Below are 20837 nucleotides of genomic sequence, written 5' to 3'. Positions count from 1 at the left end.
AAACAAAAATGAACTTCATTGATTGATTGAATGATCGGTATCCGGTTTGATTGATTGACATACTGGAGGAGACCTACTGAACATTGTATAGAGCAAATACATATACACCATGAGGAGGGTACTCTGATGGTGCCAATGGAGGAAGGAATATCTTCATGCCTGGAATGCTGTGATTGGGTCCCCACCATTGGATGACAGCGTTCACTCCGAGAATCTCAATAGTAGAGTACGGGTTGCCTATTGGCGAGTGTAGTTGGAGCTGACCGCCGACAGGCCAGGTAAAGGAGAATGCATAGATGACATCAGAGTCGGCATTGTAGGTGTACCAAATGTCCGCTGTATCATTCTGCACTCTCCATGGAGTGCTGTTGTAGATGGCCTCACCATTGATACCCATCCAATCACCAATGTCCAAAAGTCTATCCTGCATGATCAGTGGGATTATACCATCAGAGGTAGGTCCGACGTCCAACAAGAAGTTGCCTCCACAGCTGACTGTAGTGACCATAGCCTCTAGAAGCTGGGTAGTTGTTTGGTATGCTGCAAGTGGTTCATATTGATTGTAACTATTCGTTTGTGTATGTTATGTTAGTGTTGTGATCGATGGTCGTTGGATAGATGTATGTGTACATACCCCCATGATGTTCCAATGGTGTAACAGTTCTCCCACTTGTGTCCAACCAACCTCAGTGGATCGTAACGGTCTGTTGGAGTCCAGAATCCACCATTCTTGCCTCGGCAGTCAGCTCCCCATCTATCATTGGTGACTACAGTATCCTTGACCGAGCTGTTGGTGTAGAGCCATGCTAGGAAATCAGTGCTCTCCCAGTATGTTGAGTTCTGCTCCCAATCACCATCACTCCATACTATATAAGTTGTTAGTTAGTTAATTGTCAAWTCCTTTGTTTGTTGGAAATAACATACTTATATCTGGCTGATAGGTGTTTACAATGTCCAACAACTGAGGCATCATTACCTCTGTGATATAGGAGTTGGATGTTGGTGGTACTCCTGAATCTTTGTTGGCGAGGTAGAGTGGATTGTACCATTCAAAGAGGGAGTAGTACAATCCCATGTACAATCCCGATTGTTTAAACTCTTTGGAGATGGTTCCGACAATGTCCATCATGGGACCAACGTCGGCACTGTTCCATCCCCATGACTCTGCCGAAGGCCAGTTGGTGTAGCCCTCATGATGCTTGCTGGTCAGCACGACGTAGCGAGCACCAGAGGCGCGGATCACCTCAGACCACAGCTGGACATCAAACAGGTTAGCTTTGAACATTGGAGCGAATGATTGATACGAGAAATCTGGTCCATAAGATTTGTTATGATAGGCTTGAGTGGCGCCATCGTCCAAGTCGGGGTTCTCTAGTGTATGCCAATACCATTCAGCTGTTGGAACCATTGGAGTGGCATAAGCAGGAACAGAGTATACTCCCCATTGTATGAAGATTCCGAATTTAGATTGATCATACTGATTGTTTGATTTGATGGAAAGATGGAAGTCGTAAGTTGGCTGGCGGATATTTCCAAATGTATTATTTGTACATACCCATTCAGGAAGAGGTCTGGAATTAATACTGCTCCATGTTGGAGTGTAGGATTGGCTATGACACAGACCAAATAGTGCAGCCAGTAATATTATAATGAATGATGTTCGACACATCGTTTGTTTATATGTATATGATATGATATGTGTGATTGGTTGTTTGAATGAATTGAAGATAATAATTAATTTAGGTGATGATATAAATGTTCCAGGCAACAGTGTGTGCGGTAGTTGACCTTCCTTCAACTTTAAACTTGATAAACAACCTGCCTGTCAACACCAATCAATGTTGTGATTGTTGGGCAGTGTTATTATTACTTACTTGCCCAGGGCCATAGCCAATGGTAGTGGGGGTGTTATCTTGCGTGTGTAGTATGTAGTATAGTAGCCCTGTTTAAACAGTGATTGATTGGGCATTATGTAGTGTGTGTGTTTGATTTGATTGTGTGTGAAGAGGCCTTCATGGGGTGGGCTAGGGCTGAACTCGACGAAAGGACCATTACCACCATCACACACAGTAATGTAGTGAGTGAGAGTGAGAGAGAGAGAGAGAGATAGGTAGTAGTAGGGGAGGGTTCGAAGGTTTAAATGAATGGCTATTACTTGATGTTACTGCCGCTGTTGAGGATGTTGAAGTTGAGGATGTTGAAGTTGTTGTTGAGATGCATAGGGAGAGTAAAGTAAGTACAATAGTAATGGGGAATGGGGAAATGGTACATTGGGATCAAGCAATCTTGGTCATCTCGTAGATGAAGTAGCCAAAGAAGTCACCGATTGTGCTGACTAAAACAGGAAATGGGCAATCAGTAAGTTAGAGGTTAATGAGGAGATTGTGGAGTTTGTTGTTGTTGTTATTGTGTATGGTCGTTTAGATGAATTAATGAACGAACGAATGAATGATTGATTGAATGATTGATTGAACTAATGAATGAACTAATGAATGAATGAATGTATGAACATACCTTTGATATCCTCCCATTGTTCTCGCTTAATGTATTGCTTTCTAAAGTGAGGCTGGCCAAAGGATATGATGACAAACTTGCCACCGACTTTGAGTACCCGCAGTGCTTCATCCACTTCAGCCTTTACATCGGCCAGTACACTCTCCTTTGGATTCCAGACATCGCCACAGTCAACAAAGAATGTGTCCAGTGTAGCCTTGTCAAGTACAATGTCAAATGTATTGTCTTGGAATTCCAGTTTGCGGACATCCATCTCCATCCCTACATTATCGTCGTCGTCGCCATGATGGAAGTGAAGTGTGAGCACATTGATTGATTGGTTGGTTGGTAGATCGATACAATACACTTCATATCAGTTCTGTCGACGCATCTCTTGGCCATATTCTCAATTACGCTGCCAGAGAAGTCTACATTGGTGATGCTGTGATATCCATCGTCATACATATCCTCGCTAATGGCTATTTGAATTGAATGAATGAATGAATGAATGTATATCAAGTCAATGGCAATGCTATGGCTTGCTAATCTATGAATGAACAAAGTTCATCATCGAGACAAGCTAATCGTATATATGATGGGAGAGAGTTAACTCTAAGTAGACAACAACATACAACTGTTGCCACAGCCCAACATCAGCATGGAGGCGCTCCTATCGCCTAGACATGTTTCAAAGAATGGCTTTAAGTCCTTATAAGTCTTTAGCCAATCATAAGTAGTTGTTGCCTCTCTAGTTAGTTAGTTCATTGAGTGATGAGTGAGTGATTGATTGATCGATCGAGCCTTGAACACTTCAAGTCACAGGACATACTGTTGGTATCTCTGCTCCCAGTAGTCCTTGGTTCCATATAACTTGTTATCTTTTGGTACATCCTTTGAAGTAGTCATTATTATTATTATCTCTCTGTCTATCCTGTTGTTGTCCACAAATGAATGAATGAATGAATGAATGGATGGATTCAAGACCTTTATGAGATTTTTGACGACCATTCATCTAATTTGATGACGACGAAGACGACGATTTGAATGATATCGGACCTCTCTGTCGCTGGTCTGGTCTGTATTGGTAGCTGTTGTTGTTGTTGCCGCCATAACGTCTTCCTTGATGTCCATATCCACTGCCACGATGATATCCTTGTTGTTGGTGATGATTCTGATTACATCTTGGTGGAATCAATGCATGTAGTTCAGCGGGTATCTCTTGATTGGCACGTTGTAACACTTCCACAATGTCCGAGATCATGCTGATATCACTATGTGAACTCCTGCTAACAATCGAATGTGAGTATCCCGTTGCGCCAGCACGTGCAGTTCTTCCAATTCGATGAATATACGGCTCAATATGATTGGGAAGTGAGTAGTTGATCACATCTGTGATGGTCCTAATATCAAGTCCACGCGACGCCACATCCGTCGCCACCAATATATCGATATAGTTCTCTTTGAATGCATTGATGATTGCCATTCGTCTGTTCTGTGCCTTGTCTCCATGTATGGCCTCAATTCGTGCGTTGCCAATCTTTTTGATGTGATCAGAGAGCTTGTCTGCGCCACCCTTGGTCATTGTGAATATCAACACCTTGGACTCGGGCCTCGCACTGTAGATGCCCTCCAACGTATCAATGAGCGCGTTGAGCTTGTCCTTGTCCGTGTCGACGATCTTGAACATCTGCTTGATGTTGGGGTTGGCCGTCAACTCGGCACTTCCAACGCGCACCTCGACCGGGTCGGTGAGGAACTCGTAAGCTAGCGACTTGACCTTCTGCGGCCACGTGGCCGTCCAGTAGAGCACCTGGCGGTCCGGACGCGTGTTGGCAAATATAGCGCGGACCTGGTCCTCAAAGCCCATGTCCATCATCCTGTCGGCTTCGTCCACGACAAAGTACGACACATGCTTCAGATTGAGATGTCCGTCTTGCACGAGGTCGATGATACGGCCAGGCGTACCAATGATCACTTGAGGTCGTTGTCGAAGCTGCTGTATCTGGAACTGCTTTGAATCACCGCCATACACCACGGCAGAATTCATTCGTGCTGCGCGTAAGTAGGGCTGAGCCTCTTGACTGATCTGCACGGAGAGCTCTCTCGTGGGAGCGATGACCAGTACTTGTGGCCCCTTATAGTGTTGTGAACGAGGCTGTGACAATGAGTGTTGGATTGCTGGCAACACGAATGATATGGTCTTGCCCGAGCCAGTCTGGGATACACCAATGAGGTCATGTCCATTCATAGCGATGGGCCAGCCCAACGATTGAATTGGGGTGGGCTTGTCGTACTTCTCCTTTAACAAACGATTGATGGCCACAGGGAATCCCATGTCATCAAACTCCAGAACAGGGTTTGGTGTTGGTGATTGAGCGTTGACCGAGACTGAGATGCCGTGCTCACTCAAGAAACCCTTGACCTGGTCATCTGACATGGCGGAGACCTTGTCCGATTGCTTGTACGTTGTCTTGTTGATAGGATCCAGTGTCTCCAGTGACCAATCCACCTTGGCCATAACAGTAAAATCATTTCCATTGTTGTTGCTGCTTGTTCGTCCGCGACCATCAATGACATCAGAGAAGCCACCATCACCACTGTCTTGTTGTCGTTGTTGATGTGTCTCATTCCTGTTGTTGTTGAATGTTAGTGGCTGTCGATGTTGTGGTGGTCTTTGGAATATAGGTCTATGTTCATCATGTCTGGCATTATTGTTAAACATGTTGCCACTATGTCTATGTTGTTGATGACCAGACCATGATTGTGAGCCACCAACACTTCTGTTTCCACTACTATTATTACTATTATAGTTCATCAACAATGGATGAGACATTGTGAATATGGATGAAGATGGTCTTAAGGTCAAGTTAGACACCTTATGAAGCCATGTCGACCTGGTAACAAATGACTGTTGGAGTGATGAAGAGTGAGTAACCAATCCTTGACAATATGTTATCAAACATACATTACAGCCTTGTAACATTCTATCTATCTATCTATCTATGATGTATCAATGTGATAAGAATGAATGATAACATTTACCTAATCATGATCATTGGTGTAGGTTGGTTGTTATTGTTGTTGGACAGTGAGCTGTGGTGGGGTGTGGTGTTCAGAGCCCAGATGGGCTTGAGAGCTCTCAATGGGCAACTGACTTGGAAAGGTCACACACACTTCCAAATACATCATCCTTTGATATCTATCTCTCTGTACTACTACTAGTACATGAATGAATGGATGAATAGACTGTGAATGATTAATGAATGAATACTTGGGTCCGCGAAATTAATGATCTTCACATGAACAGACTTTGGGACTGACACTCATTCAGAAGTTATTTATAACTTTATATTACTTATATTACTGTATATATATATACACTCAATCAATCAATCACATTCAATCAAACATATATTAGATCTATATAAATACAATGAGAGGAGTTATCATTATCATTGTTATATTGTTATATGTTTATGATTCAATAGCTATAGAGACAGAGATTGAGTTAGAGAGAAGCAAATGTCATCATTTACTGCGGATTAATGATACTACTCAATTGTTTGATCTACCTAATGATCGTGAACTATATGATCAAGTCATACTACCACATGATGATCCTACAATCACATCAACAATCAGATCACAACGTACTAGACCTATTGATGAACAACGTTCACTACTCTACAGATTGAACGCTCCCTTGCAACCAAACACTCTCTACTCAATCCGTATATCACATATATCAACTGTATGTACATCTACATCGATCACTCATATACCCGCTGGAATCATTCCAATCACTCACTCACTCACTCAATCAATCAATCAAACTAAGAGTCCCGCAGACTTTGCCATTCGTTTCCATCCACATCATAAACTGCGAGATGTTGATGCGGATAACATAAAGATACGTGAACAGCATGCGAGGACTGGAAGAGACTTGCTCAATACTGAGATGTTCAAGTTTATAACGGATTCAAATGGTTATCCAGACAAGTTGGATGCGGATCAGTTGAGATGGACACCGCAATGTTTGGTAGTCGTGGTCGAAGCGTTCAACACTGGCATCACACCTGGTCATGTAGTCAATGACAAGGATCGACTGATCAGCTTCAACATCATAATGGACACTGAGCAATATGGCGTGCCACCTGAAATCCCCATGTTGGTCATCATTATTGTCATCAGCGTTGTAATGATTGCTATCATTTTCAAATTCCTCTTTCCAAAGATAAAGGGTCTTCAGTTGTTGGTCTAGTCCCTGATCAATCAATCAGTCAATCACTTTCATTCATTCTTCATTCAATCAAATAATTTCCAATTTGTAAAGATGTTGTTTCCAGCTTGACAGACATTGACATGTGATGTCACATGGGCACATGTCAACATACTTAGTAAGTAATCTTATTATAACAACATAACGAATGTCATAAAGTGTCACACACTAACACACACACAGAATCAAGAGATATATTTGATCGAGTGATCAGTGTTAGGGGTGGATGTCAGTTGATTGACATGTGTGGTGATTGATTGGTGTGTGGCACAGAGATAGATATTTGATTGACATGTCGTGTTGATTGGTGGTGACAGTGGTATGTAGATAATAATGTCCAATTATAATAACTCTACCTCTATCAATCAATCAATCAATCAATAATGATGTATTGTTTGTATCCAACTTGATTTTTATTTGATGCCTGCCTGTGTCAGTCAATGTTGACACCTGCCCAACAGATTGACATCCATTCGTTCGGTTAGTATATCCAACACATACACATACACACACAAATACCCAGGGATAGGTAGATTGATTGAGAGTGGAGTGGGTGGGTCACATGATTCGTTGTGTATCAGCGTCTTTGAGGTTAGGTTTGATCTAGTTGACATCATTGACAATCGCAGCAAATCAAACTATCAATCACATCACACAACTGTGTATATTGCTGCTGCCTGATTGAGAATGGAGTGCTCTTCTCAAATAATAGGTTTGGGCACCTCACCATGTCTTGTGATTGATTGATCAACCTTACAACAATCCAACAATCAATCAATCACATCAACTCAATTTCATATCATTTTTCAATCTTGACACATTCATTATAGTTATAACTAAACAATCAATCTTTGTTGGATTAATAATAATAATCAATATTATCATTTAAAAGATAAGGATGGATCCTTATTATTATTATTCAAAGGTCGCACAGAATGAAGTGGATACTCCAGATTTGTCAACTAACTATGTTGATGAGGAAACAGAGTCTTTGACCAGATCAGAATCAGATAGTCATCTATTCAACATTGGTGATGGACTCACCGTTTACCTCGATGTGGACACCATCATCAAGTTAAACAATAGTATCCATCATTCCTATCTCTTGATCTTTGTAAATTTAGTATGTATACTACATTCATTTTATTTCTGGATATTCCAGGTTTCTAAAACTAACTTTATTATACTCAACTTTGGACATAAAAGTTAGTTGGAACATATTTATTCTTAGTGGCAGGTATGGAGGAATACAAGATATTGATCACCTTTGCCTTTGGCTGTCATCTGTTTACACTCCTCTTGGGATCGTATTCCATCAAGAAAAGAGTTGTCCTTTTATTACTCCACGTATGTTCATAAAATTGAAGGGCAATATTATCCTCCAAAGTTACTAATAATATTATTAATTGGACTAAATCATTTAGCTATCAATCTATTCAATTGCTGCATTGTTTATTACGATTGCTGTATTTGTTATCTCTGTGATAGAGAATGATTATAAGGTATCAATTCTTGTATTAATATTCTTGGTGTTTGTTGTTACAATCCAAATACTTGGCGTCCATCATATGTTGAGTTTGGCACTTGTATTGCGTGAGTTACAATATAGAGCTCATCAATCTGAAGCACAACAAGAAGAAGAAGCTACTGTACCTCTCCCTACAGTTGCTCAACCAACATACATTCCTCCTCAGCCACTGCCAATGCCACTCTCCACTCAATCAATCAACTCATTCGACTATCTTCCACAACCTCAGCCACAACTCCAGCAGCCACCCCAGTACAACTACTACTATTACTACACACAACCTCCACCAGTTACACCTCAGATGATCTAATTGATTGATGTATGATTGATAATATGGCCCAAGGATTTATTTACTCTTATGATAGGACAATAAATAAAGCTTTCCATTGCTGTCGCCTGTGGCTATTCTGTTGTTTCTGCAGTCCATGGAGATAATGGCAGCGTTGTGGATGAACTCGTTCTCAATCTCACTCTTCTCAAGGTTCCAAACGATGAGACTGCGATCCTTGGACGCGCACACCAGTCTCGAGTCATCGAGGTAGCGCAGACATGAGATGGCCTCCTTCTGAGCGGTGCACACTGCGCTGAAGCGACGCGAGGCAATGTTGAGGATCTCGACGTCTCCGCCAAATGTTCCAATGGCGAGAGATTCAGAGTCGGGCGAGAAGACCATAGATGTGATGTACTTGACATCGAACGAGGTGCGCACTGTAGTGGTCTGCTTGTTGGGCTTGATCAATGTGATCTCGTTCTGGCGTCCAGCGATAGCAATCCATTCTCCATCGGGCGAGAAGGCTGCGCATTCAATCCAGTCGGCAGTCTGTGTGAGCTTGATGCACGACTTGTTGCTCCAGAGGTTGACAACACGGTCCCAGCCAACAGATACGTAGGTATCGTCGTCGTGCTTGTATGCGGCAATGGATGACACCTTGGACTGGTGAGCATTGTAGGTGGCCCGCTCTGTAAAGTCAGGGGCAACGTCATAGACGACCAACTCTCCATTCTGCTTGCCAACGACAATCTTTCCATTGGCGGTGAAGGCGCATGATGTGGGGATAGAGTTGTTGGACACGATGGTCTTGATGTTGTTGCCGGTCTTGGTGTCCCAGATCTTGATGCACTTGTCATCACCCACTGTGACCAGGAGCTTGCCATCAGTCGAGTATGAGCAGTCGTTGATGTAGGACTGATGGGCTGTGACCAGGTTGGTGAGGTTGGTGAAGTCCCAAACCTTGACCGAGCCATCCTCTGAAGCTGATGCCAGTGTCTTGGCGAATGATTTCTCGCTGCTGCCAAAACTGCTGGTGCTGCTGCCAGAAGAATCCTGTCCGAGGAAGACGGTTTGCTTGACGGGACCAGAGTGTCCTGTGAGGGTGGCCAGACAGAGACCAGAGATAGGGTTCCACTTCCTGAGCTCTCCATCGTCAGACGACGAGAGGATGGTATCGCCACCCGTATGCACAATGTCGCTGATTCTGGAGGCATGCTTGAGCGAGGTGAGCTCAGATCCAGATGGGTCCCACACCTTGATTGTACCATCGAACGAGCTGGTGATGATGTACTTGTTGTCCGGTGTGAAGAAGCCCTTCTCGATCGAGCCCGAGTGGCCCTTTAGTGTGATCAGCTCCTTCTTGCTGTTCATGCTCCATACCTTGACGTTGAAGTCCCAGCCACCGCTGACCAATCGCTTGGAGTCGGGTGAGAAGGCAACAAAGTTGATCCAGTCCGTGTGGCCAGTGAGCTTGCCAACCTCCTTGAAGCCATTGACGAGCCAGAGAGTGATCGAGCAGTCTCGCGACACAGTGGCGATATACTTTCCGTTGGGCGAGAAAGTAACGTACTTGATGGTATTGAAGTTGCCGCCCAATGTGGCTACGTGCACACCGTTGCGCCACACCTTGCTAGTGAAGTCGTCCGAACCAGAGACCAAGAGACCTGCTTCAACTGGCGAGAAGGCCACAGAGTTGATCGTTTCGTTGTGAGCTGCCTCGATGGACGAGACCTCCTCGCGGTTGACCACGTCCCACACACGGATCATACGATCCTCAGAAGTGGAGGCAAGATTGAGGCCATCAGCGGTAAACGACACACCACTGATTGCTCGAGTGTGACCGGTGAGCTTGGCGAGCAGCTTGAAGCCTGTTGTAACAGAGCTGCTTGGGGAGACGTCAAACAAACGGACAGCACAATCTGAGCAGCCGGCTGCCAAGATAGATCGGCTGGGGGAGTAGGCCATGCAAGTTGCGTACACGCCGTCCTGGAGGTGAAGGTTCTCCAATTGCACACCAAGTGTTGGGGTCCAGATCTTGAGTGTGGCGTCGTCGGACGAGGTGACAAAGTGCTCACCGTCCTTGGAGAAGGAACAGTAGTTGACGGCCTTGGCGTGATGACCAATCACAGACACCAGCTTGGCTGACTGGATGTCAAAGAGGAGCACAGAGGCGTCCATGGCCGTGGCAATGACTTGCTTGCCGTTGGGAGAGAACTCACAGCACTTGATCGATCCCTTGACTGTGCTGGACACATCCATCGTGTGCAGGAGACGCTGCTTGGCGATCGTCTCGAAGGGGTTCCAGACCTTGATAGAGCCATCCCATGAAGCCGAGGCAATGTGTGTGCCATCGTGGTTCCAGGCCACGTGGTTGACAGGCTTGGAGTGAGCACGGATGTTGCGGTAGATCGAGCGGTCAGTGATGTTCCAGACGATGACCGACGAGTCCCAGCCACCAGACACCAGGTAGTTCGAGTCGGGGGAGAACCTGCAGCAGTTAACTGCCTGCTGGTGGCCCTTGAAGCGGTGCATTGGTGCGCCAACCACAGTGTCCCAGAGAATGACTGAGTTGTCCCAAGAAGCTGATGCGAACAGCTTGCTGTCGGCCGAGAAGGACAGCGATGAGACCCAGTTGGTGTGACCCTCCAAGGCCCACAACTCTGCGCCGTTGGCTGTGTTGTAGATGTGGATGGAGCAGTCCTTCTTGGCAACGGCCATCAACTTTCCATTGGGAGAGTACTCGACGGCGGTGGCGCCTCCCAGACCTGCCAGGGTCTGCTTGCAGGCGTCCTTGCTCTCGGGCTTGTTCTGCCACTCAATCCATGAATCCTTGTGTGTGTTCTGATGGGTGCGAGCGACCTTGGCGGCAAAGGATGATGATGGTTGGTTGGCAGCCTCCTGGAATACGAGCTGAGGTGAGCGCGAGATAATGTGCGACGTAGTGGCGACGAAGCGGTAAAAGTCACGCAGGTTGTCATAGATGAGCTTGCTCTTCATCTTGGCGCTGGACAGTGTGGACGAGGATGAAGACTTGTCGGCGTTGAGCTCATCACCCAAGCCATCGACGTAGTCACCAATCAACTGGAAGGTCATGCCCAGCTCACACTTCTTCTGCACAAACTCGAGGTTGCACAACACGCTCTCGAGCTGAGCCAAGTTCTTAGACTTGGCGAGATGGTAGGGCAGCTCGGAGATAGCCTTGGCATCGCCGCCCACGTAGTTGCCTGTGCCGGTGGGGTCGACAGCGGCGATGTAGAAGGCAGCCAGCATCTTGTGGACGTTGACAGCCGACTCTGAGATAGTCAAGTATCTCTTCATGACGGCAAGCTTCATCTGGTGATGGAAGAACTCAAAAGTTCCATCAGAGCTTTGCATGAGGTATGGGAGGATGCTGCGGAGGAGACGCGACCAGATACCAGCTGGCAGCTGTGTCTCATTTTGATGGGTGGCGCGACGGGCCAGCAAGGTGACGAGGTCTGCTTCGGAGAGTCCGACACGAGAGCAGGCAATGGCACTCAAACAGTTGGCAATGAGCTGCTTGCCGTGGTCCCTCTCGAGACGCTCCATGATGTCGTCAAACAGACGTGGCAGCGTTGGGGACAGCTGCTTGATCTTGTCACTCAGCTCTTCAAAACCTCCAAACAGTCTGAGTTCCTCACATGCTAGCACGAGGTAGAGTGGGTGCACAGCGTCAGCCTTGGTCAGCAGCGAGCGAAGTTGATTGTTGGAGGGCGAGTCGTCCAGACGCTTGCGATAGTCGCCCAACTTTGTCTGCACAAGCACAGCACTGTCACGCACGTCCATGGGCTCGACTATCAGGTCGAGTGGCTGTTGCTTCCTACGCTTGAAAATGGAGAGTGTGTGGTCACCCTCGGCCGCACTCACGATCAGCTTCACAGGCGAGACCACTGGCAGCCAATCAAGGGACTGTGCGCCGTTCTTGGTAGACAGCTGGTCGATGCCGTCGATCAGAACAATAATCTTGGCACGGACTGAGGCCTTCTTCATGAGCACTGGCCAGAACAACTTGAGCTGCTTGTAGTCCGTGGGGATTGTGTCGGTCATGTTGAGCTTGGTGACCACCTGGTAGCAGATGCGGTGGAGAGCGGCAGCAATGTCTGTGGACGATGAGGTCGATCCGACGTAGTGCGTTACAACGAGAGCGGGGAGCGAGTTCTTGAACTTGTGCTTGTTGTCCTCGCGGTACTGGTGGAACTGTTCGACAAAATGAGCGAGCAGGGAAGACTTGCCCGAGCCGGCCTTGCCTCCCACAACGATGATGTTGGTCTTGTTGGTGGACACCTGCAACTTGGACACCTTGTTAGAATTGCCGAATGGACGCAGCACCTCGACAAACTTGAAGAGACAGTTGATGTCGTCCTTACGACCGACGAATCTGCGAGCCTTGGACTCGGCGTAGACCTCTTGCTGGTTGGTCTCGCTGGCCATCAGATCGATATGCTCCTCGGACTCCTCCTCGATGGGGCACTCCTGATTGATCCTGTTCCAAAGGTCGTCCAGCATGTGTTGGTGCAGGTCCTCAAGGCCGGTAGTGGTGGGCAAGCCATCCACAACACCGCCCCAGGTCGCAGAGTAGGTGTAGTATGAACTCTTCTGGCGCACAACTGACTTGAGGTTCTCCAGCTTCACGGCAGACTCGCGGTCCTCGGTCTCAAAGTGCGAACGATACTCCTTGGGTACCTCCCAAATCAATGAGGGGTCACGGATGTAGAACAGGGCCTTGTCGGCGCCAGCATTCATGGCCGACACCATCTCGAGCTCGGTGATTGAGCGGCCCTTGGGATACTCGCGCACCCAGTCGTAACGCTCCTCGCTGCTGAGCTTGTAGTTGGTGGGCACCCAACCGTAACGCTGGCCAAGCAGACCGACAAAGAACGGCTTGCAGCGCTCGACCTCGTCGAGACACATCTCCACACTGCGGTTCTTCAAGCTCTCCTCCTCGGTGATACCCCAACGCAGGTCGACCTCGGTGATGTGGATCTTGCGGCGGGCGCAACGCTCACGAAGCTCAGGGAACACGTACTTGACGAGCAGGTCACGCTCGCCGTGCATGTCCAGGAATGTGGACGAGATGAAGATCCTGATATTGGTCCAGGGCTTGAGCGTTGAACGGGGCACGCCCACCAGTCTCTGGATGTCCTGGTTCAAGTCCTCAGCCGACCTGTGGCTTGCAGCTGCGGCGGCGGCAGAGGCCGCGTCAGTGCTCTGCGATGAAGCAGTCTCGCTCTGCTTAAGCAGTGGCAGCTTCTTGATCTGGTCGATCTTCTCGATGTACTGCAGCTGCTGATCAGCGCCACCTCGCTCAGCGATGAACTTGAGGATCGAGTCACTGAAACCCGAGATGTAGACGTCGTTCTGGTGAGCGTCCGACTCTTGCACCTTGCCGCTGCCACTGAGGTTGATGTTGACGAACAACAAGTCGCCATTGACGTCCTGGCGATACTTGGTGAGGATGTTCTTGTTGAACTGCTCAGACTCAAACTGCACGGTCTGGTGGTTGAGCACCACAATGTTGTCCACGCGCTTCTTCTCTAGGATCATGTCCATCACGTAGCGAGTTGGGAAGAACTCGTAGGTGTTTGTTGGATGGAAGTTGGTGCTGATTGTCTCCTTGAGAGTCTTGATGTTCTGGAGGATCGAGTCGGTGCTGACATGCTCGACTGGCATCAAGAAGACCTCCTTGTCGTCGTTGGGCTTCTTGCCAACGAGGACCAACTGGCACTCCTCGCTCACATACTTGCACATGAGACCCAGGAGCAAGGCCGACTCAACCATGGTGTATTTGCCGTTGCTCTTGCAAGTGGTCTCGCCACCACCAACGTAGACAAACACGACGGTCGTGCCACGGATTGGCTTGACGTTGAGCGTGGTGGACAACTTGACCGATGTGTCCAGGGCGGCACGGTACTGATCAAACAGATCCTTGGGTGGGAGGTAGGTGATCTTGGTCTGCTTCTCAGCGGCCCACTCCTTGAGCTGGTCAATGTCCTTGGGGATCGCGTCAAAGGCGGCCAAGAAACGCAGTGGGAACTGCTTGGAGTAGGCAATGGTCTGCTCGTTGGTCAGCTTCTTGATGATCCAGTCGTGGTACGAGCCTTGGACACCGCACACGATCATGTTGCGCAGGTTACGAAGCATGGCCATGAAAGGGAGCTTGTTGTGATCGATCAGCTCCTCCCAGGTTGTGGACTTGTTGCCCTTCTCAGAGAGCAAGGTCTCCCAGGTCTCGGGCACGGGCAGCTTCATCCTCTTGTTGGCGCGCTCAGGGTCAAAGTCGCCTGGCAAGTTGAGCTTCTTGTATTCGTCATAGGTTGCTGGGTACTTCTTGCCCAGGATGCACATGACGTTGTAGTTTGGTTGAGAGATATGCAGCACACGAATCAGCTGCTTCAACGATGCTGTCTGGTTCTCCTCAAACTCCTTCATCAATCTCTCCTTGTCCTCTGGATGCTTCTTGATGAGTTTCTGTTTGGTTGAGTGAGTGATGGTGTTAGTATTGCGTGATGGATAGATTGGCGTGGGCGAGGGAGTGGATGGATAGACATACCTTTAACTTCTTTCTCTTTCTCTTGATCTTGGTCTCAGTGTTGTACTTGCCAAGTTGGTAGGCGTCAAAGTCTGGGAACTTGTCCACCATTACATTCCTCAATGACTTGGGAATGGAGTTGGAACTACATGGGTGGTGGAAGGGCAAGAGGTTAGTCATTGTTTCATTGAGGGTGGATGATGGTGTTGGACATGTGATGGATACATACTCGGTAAGCTTGGACACGATTGTTGGCAACTCCAACCAGTCGGAGGGGATCTTGATTGATTCGCTAAAGTAGCGCTTGATGAATGGCTGGCAGGGCGCGATGACTGCGGCCAAACACAAAAGATAGTTGGCAACAGTTCGGATGCCAAGTTCATCACGTGTGTACAACGCCAACTTGAGTACGAACTCTGGGTCGTAGTGGGCGATGCTGTACACCGACGTGATGATGAGCTCCAGTGTCGGTGACATCTGGTTGAAGCGTGGCTCTTTGATCATCGAAGCCGAGACGACGTTGATCAGCTTGAGCTTGAGCTGCACGAGCTGGTTGGGGTCCAGCGCCTGGAATGGCGCGACCTGGAGTTCGCTAAAGAACTCGGATTGTTTCTTTCCTGGAGACGACGATGACGACGATGATCCAGCCTGATTGTCAAGTCCTGAGGATAGCGGATTGGGAGCATGTGAGCCACCACGACCGCCACCGCGGCCGCCGCGGCCTCCTCTACCACCACGTCCTCTGCCTCTATCATTGCCACCACGAACCATCTTCTTCTTATTCTATCTCACTCTCTTTAAATTATTCAGTCCGTTGTTATTTATATTCTTTAATTCAACAACAACAACAACTACTTTTGTTTGTTTGTTAATGTTGTTGATTGATTGTTTTTTTGTGTAAACTACAGTAGTATATATTGTTGTACAACTTATACACGTCGAAGGTTGTTTGAATGAATGAATGAATGTGCAGGATGATGTGTCAACAACACCTTCAAGTAGGGACCTCAAATTAAATGAAGTTGAGCGAAATGGATATTTTTAGTCTTTTTGTGTTAATTTGATCAGAATGAGTCCAGAATGAAGATGGATCGGTGGATCGTGCTTGGGGGTCAAGCCCAAACACATCTTCAGACTGATCGAACTTCTACAATCACATGATAACTCGACTAATTCTCCATGATCCAATCAATCAAGGTCGTGTCACCAATGTAGTATTTTCGAAAGTTACATAACAGTAGTCAGTGTCCCGTTGCATCACCATTGATCCAATATTGATCGAACCATGTTTGAATAGTGGAGCATCCAATACCATTGTGTGGAACTCTCCATATTCACCTGCAAGATCAACTGATGGTCCACCACTTCCATCTCCATCAACTTGTTGTTGTTTCAGTCTTTCGGCATTGAGATCTCGCAGATGTTGTATCAGCTGTGGAGTGAGTTGCTGACCGACCAATGTGCTCATGTCGAATGATGGTCCAAACTTGGTGACGTTGGCGCATGATACAATGACTTTGAAGTTGCGAGCAAAAACGTCGTCCAAGATGTTCTGGCGAGGCAGCTCAAACAGTGGTCGAACGAGCTCGACGCCCGTCGTCTCGACTGCGCGACCCATGAAGTTGTTGCAAACATCAAGTATGTCACCAGTGATCAAGTATCGAACGATTAGCTCCTCGCGCAGTTTGGTGGTGATCTGTTGTCGATATGAATCGAGGTAGTTTGGTCCATCGATGTAGACTGTATGATGTGGGAGACCCAATGCCTGAGCCTGTATAGCTACCAATGTCAAAGGATGTGCTTTGAATGGTTTATCTCTTGTTGCACTTGGAGCGAATGTTACCAATGCCACTACATCATAACTATCATTCAATCTATGTAAAGCCAATGTACAATCCTTTCCTCCTGTGAAGCTTATTACTGCTCTTGGTCTATCCATTACACTAACTATTGTTTGATTGATCGTTTGTTTGATTGACCTTTCGTTTGATTGATCGTTCGTTTGTTTGAATGTGTGAGTAGTATATAATGAATGAATGACGATGATGATGTGAGAAAGAATAGATGAATGAAATATTCGCATTTCATGTCCCCGAGTCCAAGGAATGATTCCGTTCCATAAATTAAAAAGTTTTCCCCCCCCCCCACTCTCACCAGCTCCTTACTTGATGACCGAACTTGGAAGTCAATCTAATCACTCATTCATTCAACTTCAGGGTAGTGTACAGATAACAATAAAGTCCATTCCATTCCAATGGCATCATCAACTCTTCAATATCCTCCTCAAACTCAACCTCCTCAACAACAACAACAACAACAGCAACAACAGAAGGACAGCTCATCATACTTCTCAGAGATAAAGAGAGGTGAACTTAATGAATTACGTCAATATCTAAAGACAGCATCGAATGAACGTGATGTAGAGAAGATAAGAGCATCTTTACAGCGTATTATAGCGTATATGACTATTGGCATTGATGTAGCTGCACTATTCCCCGATGTTATAATGGTTGTAAACACAACTGATGTCATTGTCAAGAAGTTAGTCTATCTCTACATCTGTCATCATGCATTAACAGGCAACAATGACTCATTATTACTACTTGTTATAAATACATTATGTGTATGTATTCATTCATTCATTCAATCATTCAATCCATTACTAATGTCAATTTAACAGCTCGACTTCCAGGATGCCAATCCAATGGTTCGCGGACTTGCCCTTCGCAGTCTATGCTCTCTAAAGTAGGTACGATGATGGTCATTGGATATACACTCCTTGCTCACGCGCCACGATCACGAACAGCTCTCAGACAACGTTCGAGTACTCTTACAAATGCGTGGTCAAGTCACTCAGCGATCCATCGGCATATGTGCGCAAGACTGGTGTACTAGGATTGGCCAAACTATATCGATCAAAGTCTGGCAATGGTCATGGACAAGGACAAGATGGCGACCATGACGAGTCATTATTCGAATCATTGGTACCAAAGATTTATGGAATGATCATGGATCAGGACCCTCAAGTGATCGTCAATGCTGTGCTGACATTGGATGAGATGCGACCCAATTGGATCGTCACACAACCAGTCTGTCGCCACCTAATGTCCAAGTTCAAGGTGCTCAATGAATGGGGCCAGTGCGCCGCCATCAACATCATCATGCGCTACAACAGCATCACCGAAGATGAGATGCTCGACTTCCTTGTGAGTTTGTCGCGAATGAATGAATAGTGCGCGAGTGAGGCGTTGACTAACTCATCACAATATAGAACTTCTTTGATGATAGACTGAAGCAATCAAACAGTGCATTGGTGTTGGCGACGATCAAGTTGTTCCTCAAGATCACAGAGAGTGATGGCAATATTCATGAGCAGGTGTATGAGCGACTGCGCGACCCTTTGATCACACTGATGGAGAATGGCGAGTCGGACGAGACTGCCTACACAGTGCTCTCACACATATATCTATTGATGAGCCGTGCGCCCACATTGTTCCAACGCCACTACAAGTACTTCTATTATCGACACAGTGAACCATTGTACATCAAGACCCTCAAACTGCGGATACTGCGAGAGTTGGTCTGCGCACACAACGTCGACGACATTGTCGAGGAGATGAGCGCCTATGTGTTTGAGAGCGCCGAGCTCGCCAACCACGCAGTCGAATCAATCGGCCACATTGCCAAGCTGGCGACGCACTCTCAGCACACACTGAACAAGCTGATGCAATTCCTGGACACCAATGACGAGGCGATCGTAGCGCCAACAGTCGTGGCACTCAAAGACTATCTGCGAATGTATCCAGAGTGCGCCACACGCGTACTCCCTGCTGTGGCCACAGACACTCGTCTGGATGAGCTACCAGAGTCTGCGGTTGAGGCCAAAGAGGCAGTATTATGGATGATTGGCGAGTACCCTACACTTGTGGAGGATGCACCATATATCATTGAGCGATACTTCAACGAACACTTTGACAAACAGCCAACCAGTGTCAAGTTGCAACTGCTGGTGTCCACTGTGAGGCTATTCCTTGGAAATGGTCATGGCAATGGCGATGCAACATCCAGCCACACCGGCGAAATATATCCAATCATACTCAAAGTGTTCAAGTCATGCTCGTCAATCACATGCGATCCAGAACTACGCGACCAATGCCTGTATTATTACCGAACCATACTTTATGATATTGACAAGGTATGTCCTGTGTCCAGCTGATCAGCTGTCCATCCAACCTAACCTCGCCCCAACCCAACCTCGCCCACAGGCCTCCAAGCTGATCAACATCAAGTGTACAAAGAACGATCATTCATTCATTGAAGATGAGATTATGGAGTTTAGAGTATGTAGTAAATTCGGCCAGTCTGTTACCGACCTGAAGCCAACTAATAGGCTCCCTCAAACACTATAGGATAAGATATACGAAGAGTTCAATACTCTATCAATCATATATGGAAAGCACTCTTCAAGTTATATGAGACAACCTGGAGACACCAATGACAAGGACAAGTTGCTGGCGAGCATGGTTGTTGTCTCACCAAATGCATCATCACCAGTCCAATCAACGTCATCACCAAAGTTACCTCAATCATCATCACCTCAACAGACCTTGTTGGACCTAGACACCTCAACACAGAACCTTGTTGACATATTCACATTGGAACCATCACCAGACATGGAGCCAGAAGAGTTCCAAACACTATGGTCCAAACTTGATGAAGGGTATGTCCACTGGAACTATTCCAATCATCCAATCATTCACTCACTCAATCAATCAAACAGACAAAAGATGGAGTTCAAGTTGGCAAACATGCCAGCTATTGAACAGGTGGAGACATGTCTGGCGAATCGAGGCATTGTGTGTCTAGCGTATGGTAGCGTGGATGGTTTGACAAAGTTGTATTATCATGCCAAGCAACAAGACGACACTAGCGCTACTGTCACTGCCACCATCTTCTTGATTGAAGTGATCATCAACGAAAAGACCTTGTTGATGTCACTCTTGTTCAAGTCCACTGATGACAAGCAACTCCATTCCAAGTTACTGCCACTATTCTTCTCAACCCTTTCACAAGTGATACCAGGACTAATGTGATGTGATGATGTGATTGACGTGATCTACACTGCACTGATGTGTGTCAGTTTGGATCAATGATCCATCACTCGCTCAGTCAATCAATGACTTCACTCATTCATTCACTCAATCAACTCAAGGTAAAGCCTATTTATGATCATGCATTATCATAATGCAATGATGATCGTGTCAGTCCAGTCAGTGACTGAGTGTGACATATTAGGACGAGTTGCCCCGTTTGGCATCTGATTGGACAGACACTTGTGGCCTGAGATCACAAGTTTGTCGTCTTTGTTGTTTTGTGCGACACTGACACATGGGTCACATGATGTCATTTTGTTTTAATTATATCAGCAGTCGCGCGTTAAATCACAAGTAATAATAATAGTAAAATTTAATAATAACATTATGATGGTTCCAAAGACAAGGCTTTTGTTTTATTAATTCTATTCTCGACATCTGATTGGTGACCACCTAACTTATTGACCTATGCTCCAGCTTGCGGGCATGTCCAAAAAGACCAACAACAAACAAAAAAAAAGTCGACGGGTATGCGGAGCTAGAGGTGAGGTTGGACTTCTCCTTGTATCTCGTGTGAGCTGGCTCTCTCGTCCAACTAATCAAAAACTTGTGATTAGATTTGCTCA

General features: G+C 46.5%; 8 protein-coding genes across 8 annotated transcripts; 3 read left to right on the top strand and 5 right to left on the bottom strand.

Annotated features, from left to right (window-relative positions):
* Window positions 1-76: 76 nt before the first annotated feature.
* On the bottom strand, window positions 77-1669 carry SAMD00019534_081360 (hypothetical protein; the record flags this gene model as incomplete). The annotated part of the gene is made up of 4 exons (XM_012896596.1): window positions 77-566; window positions 635-866; window positions 925-1477; window positions 1556-1669. Coding segments are annotated over 4 exons (1389 nt in total), but the record flags the coding sequence as incomplete, so codon positions are not given.
* Window positions 1670-2276: 607 nt separating this feature from the next.
* Window positions 2277-3399, bottom strand: SAMD00019534_081350 (hypothetical protein; the record flags this gene model as incomplete). Its single annotated transcript, XM_012896595.1, has 5 exons — window positions 2277-2335; window positions 2515-2775; window positions 2859-2972; window positions 3126-3241; window positions 3323-3399. The coding sequence occupies 5 exons, from the start codon at window positions 3397-3399 to the stop codon at window positions 2277-2279; spliced, it is 627 nt and encodes a 208-aa protein (XP_012752049.1).
* A 106-nt stretch (window positions 3400-3505) lies between these two features.
* On the bottom strand, window positions 3506-5476 carry SAMD00019534_081340 (hypothetical protein; the record flags this gene model as incomplete). The annotated part of the gene is made up of 2 exons (XM_012896594.1): window positions 3506-5401; window positions 5459-5476. The coding sequence occupies 2 exons, from the start codon at window positions 5474-5476 to the stop codon at window positions 3506-3508; spliced, it is 1914 nt and encodes a 637-aa protein (XP_012752048.1).
* Window positions 5477-6451: 975 nt separating this feature from the next.
* SAMD00019534_081330 (hypothetical protein) lies at window positions 6452-6754 on the top strand (the record flags this gene model as incomplete). Its single annotated transcript, XM_012896593.1, has 1 exon — window positions 6452-6754. The coding sequence occupies one exon, from the start codon at window positions 6452-6454 to the stop codon at window positions 6752-6754; it is 303 nt and encodes a 100-aa protein (XP_012752047.1).
* A 916-nt stretch (window positions 6755-7670) lies between these two features.
* SAMD00019534_081320 (hypothetical protein) lies at window positions 7671-8607 on the top strand (the record flags this gene model as incomplete). The annotated part of the gene is made up of 3 exons (XM_012896592.1): window positions 7671-7895; window positions 7979-8119; window positions 8197-8607. Coding segments are annotated over 3 exons (777 nt in total), but the record flags the coding sequence as incomplete, so codon positions are not given.
* Window positions 8503-15889, bottom strand: SAMD00019534_081310 (hypothetical protein; the record flags this gene model as incomplete). Its single annotated transcript, XM_012896591.1, has 4 exons — window positions 8503-8606; window positions 8655-15057; window positions 15140-15263; window positions 15348-15889. 4 exons carry the CDS (start codon window positions 15887-15889, stop codon window positions 8503-8505), a joined length of 7173 nt encoding a protein of 2390 aa, XP_012752045.1.
* Window positions 15890-16310: 421 nt separating this feature from the next.
* Window positions 16311-17057, bottom strand: SAMD00019534_081300 (hypothetical protein; the record flags this gene model as incomplete). Its single annotated transcript, XM_012896590.1, has 1 exon — window positions 16311-17057. The coding sequence occupies one exon, from the start codon at window positions 17055-17057 to the stop codon at window positions 16311-16313; it is 747 nt and encodes a 248-aa protein (XP_012752044.1).
* A 315-nt stretch (window positions 17058-17372) lies between these two features.
* Window positions 17373-20211, top strand: SAMD00019534_081290 (hypothetical protein; the record flags this gene model as incomplete). Its single annotated transcript, XM_012896589.1, has 7 exons — window positions 17373-17741; window positions 17799-17863; window positions 17925-18324; window positions 18390-19313; window positions 19384-19458; window positions 19528-19838; window positions 19899-20211. The coding sequence occupies 7 exons, from the start codon at window positions 17373-17375 to the stop codon at window positions 20209-20211; spliced, it is 2457 nt and encodes an 818-aa protein (XP_012752043.1).
* Between the last annotated feature and the right edge of the window lie 626 nt (window positions 20212-20837).

Source organism: Acytostelium subglobosum, assembly GCF_000787575.1.
Source record: "Acytostelium subglobosum LB1 DNA, scaffold: scaffold17, whole genome shotgun sequence".
Taxonomy (NCBI): Eukaryota; Evosea; class Eumycetozoa; order Acytosteliales; family Acytosteliaceae; genus Acytostelium; species Acytostelium subglobosum.
This window is presented reverse-complemented; position numbering and strand designations above follow the sequence as displayed.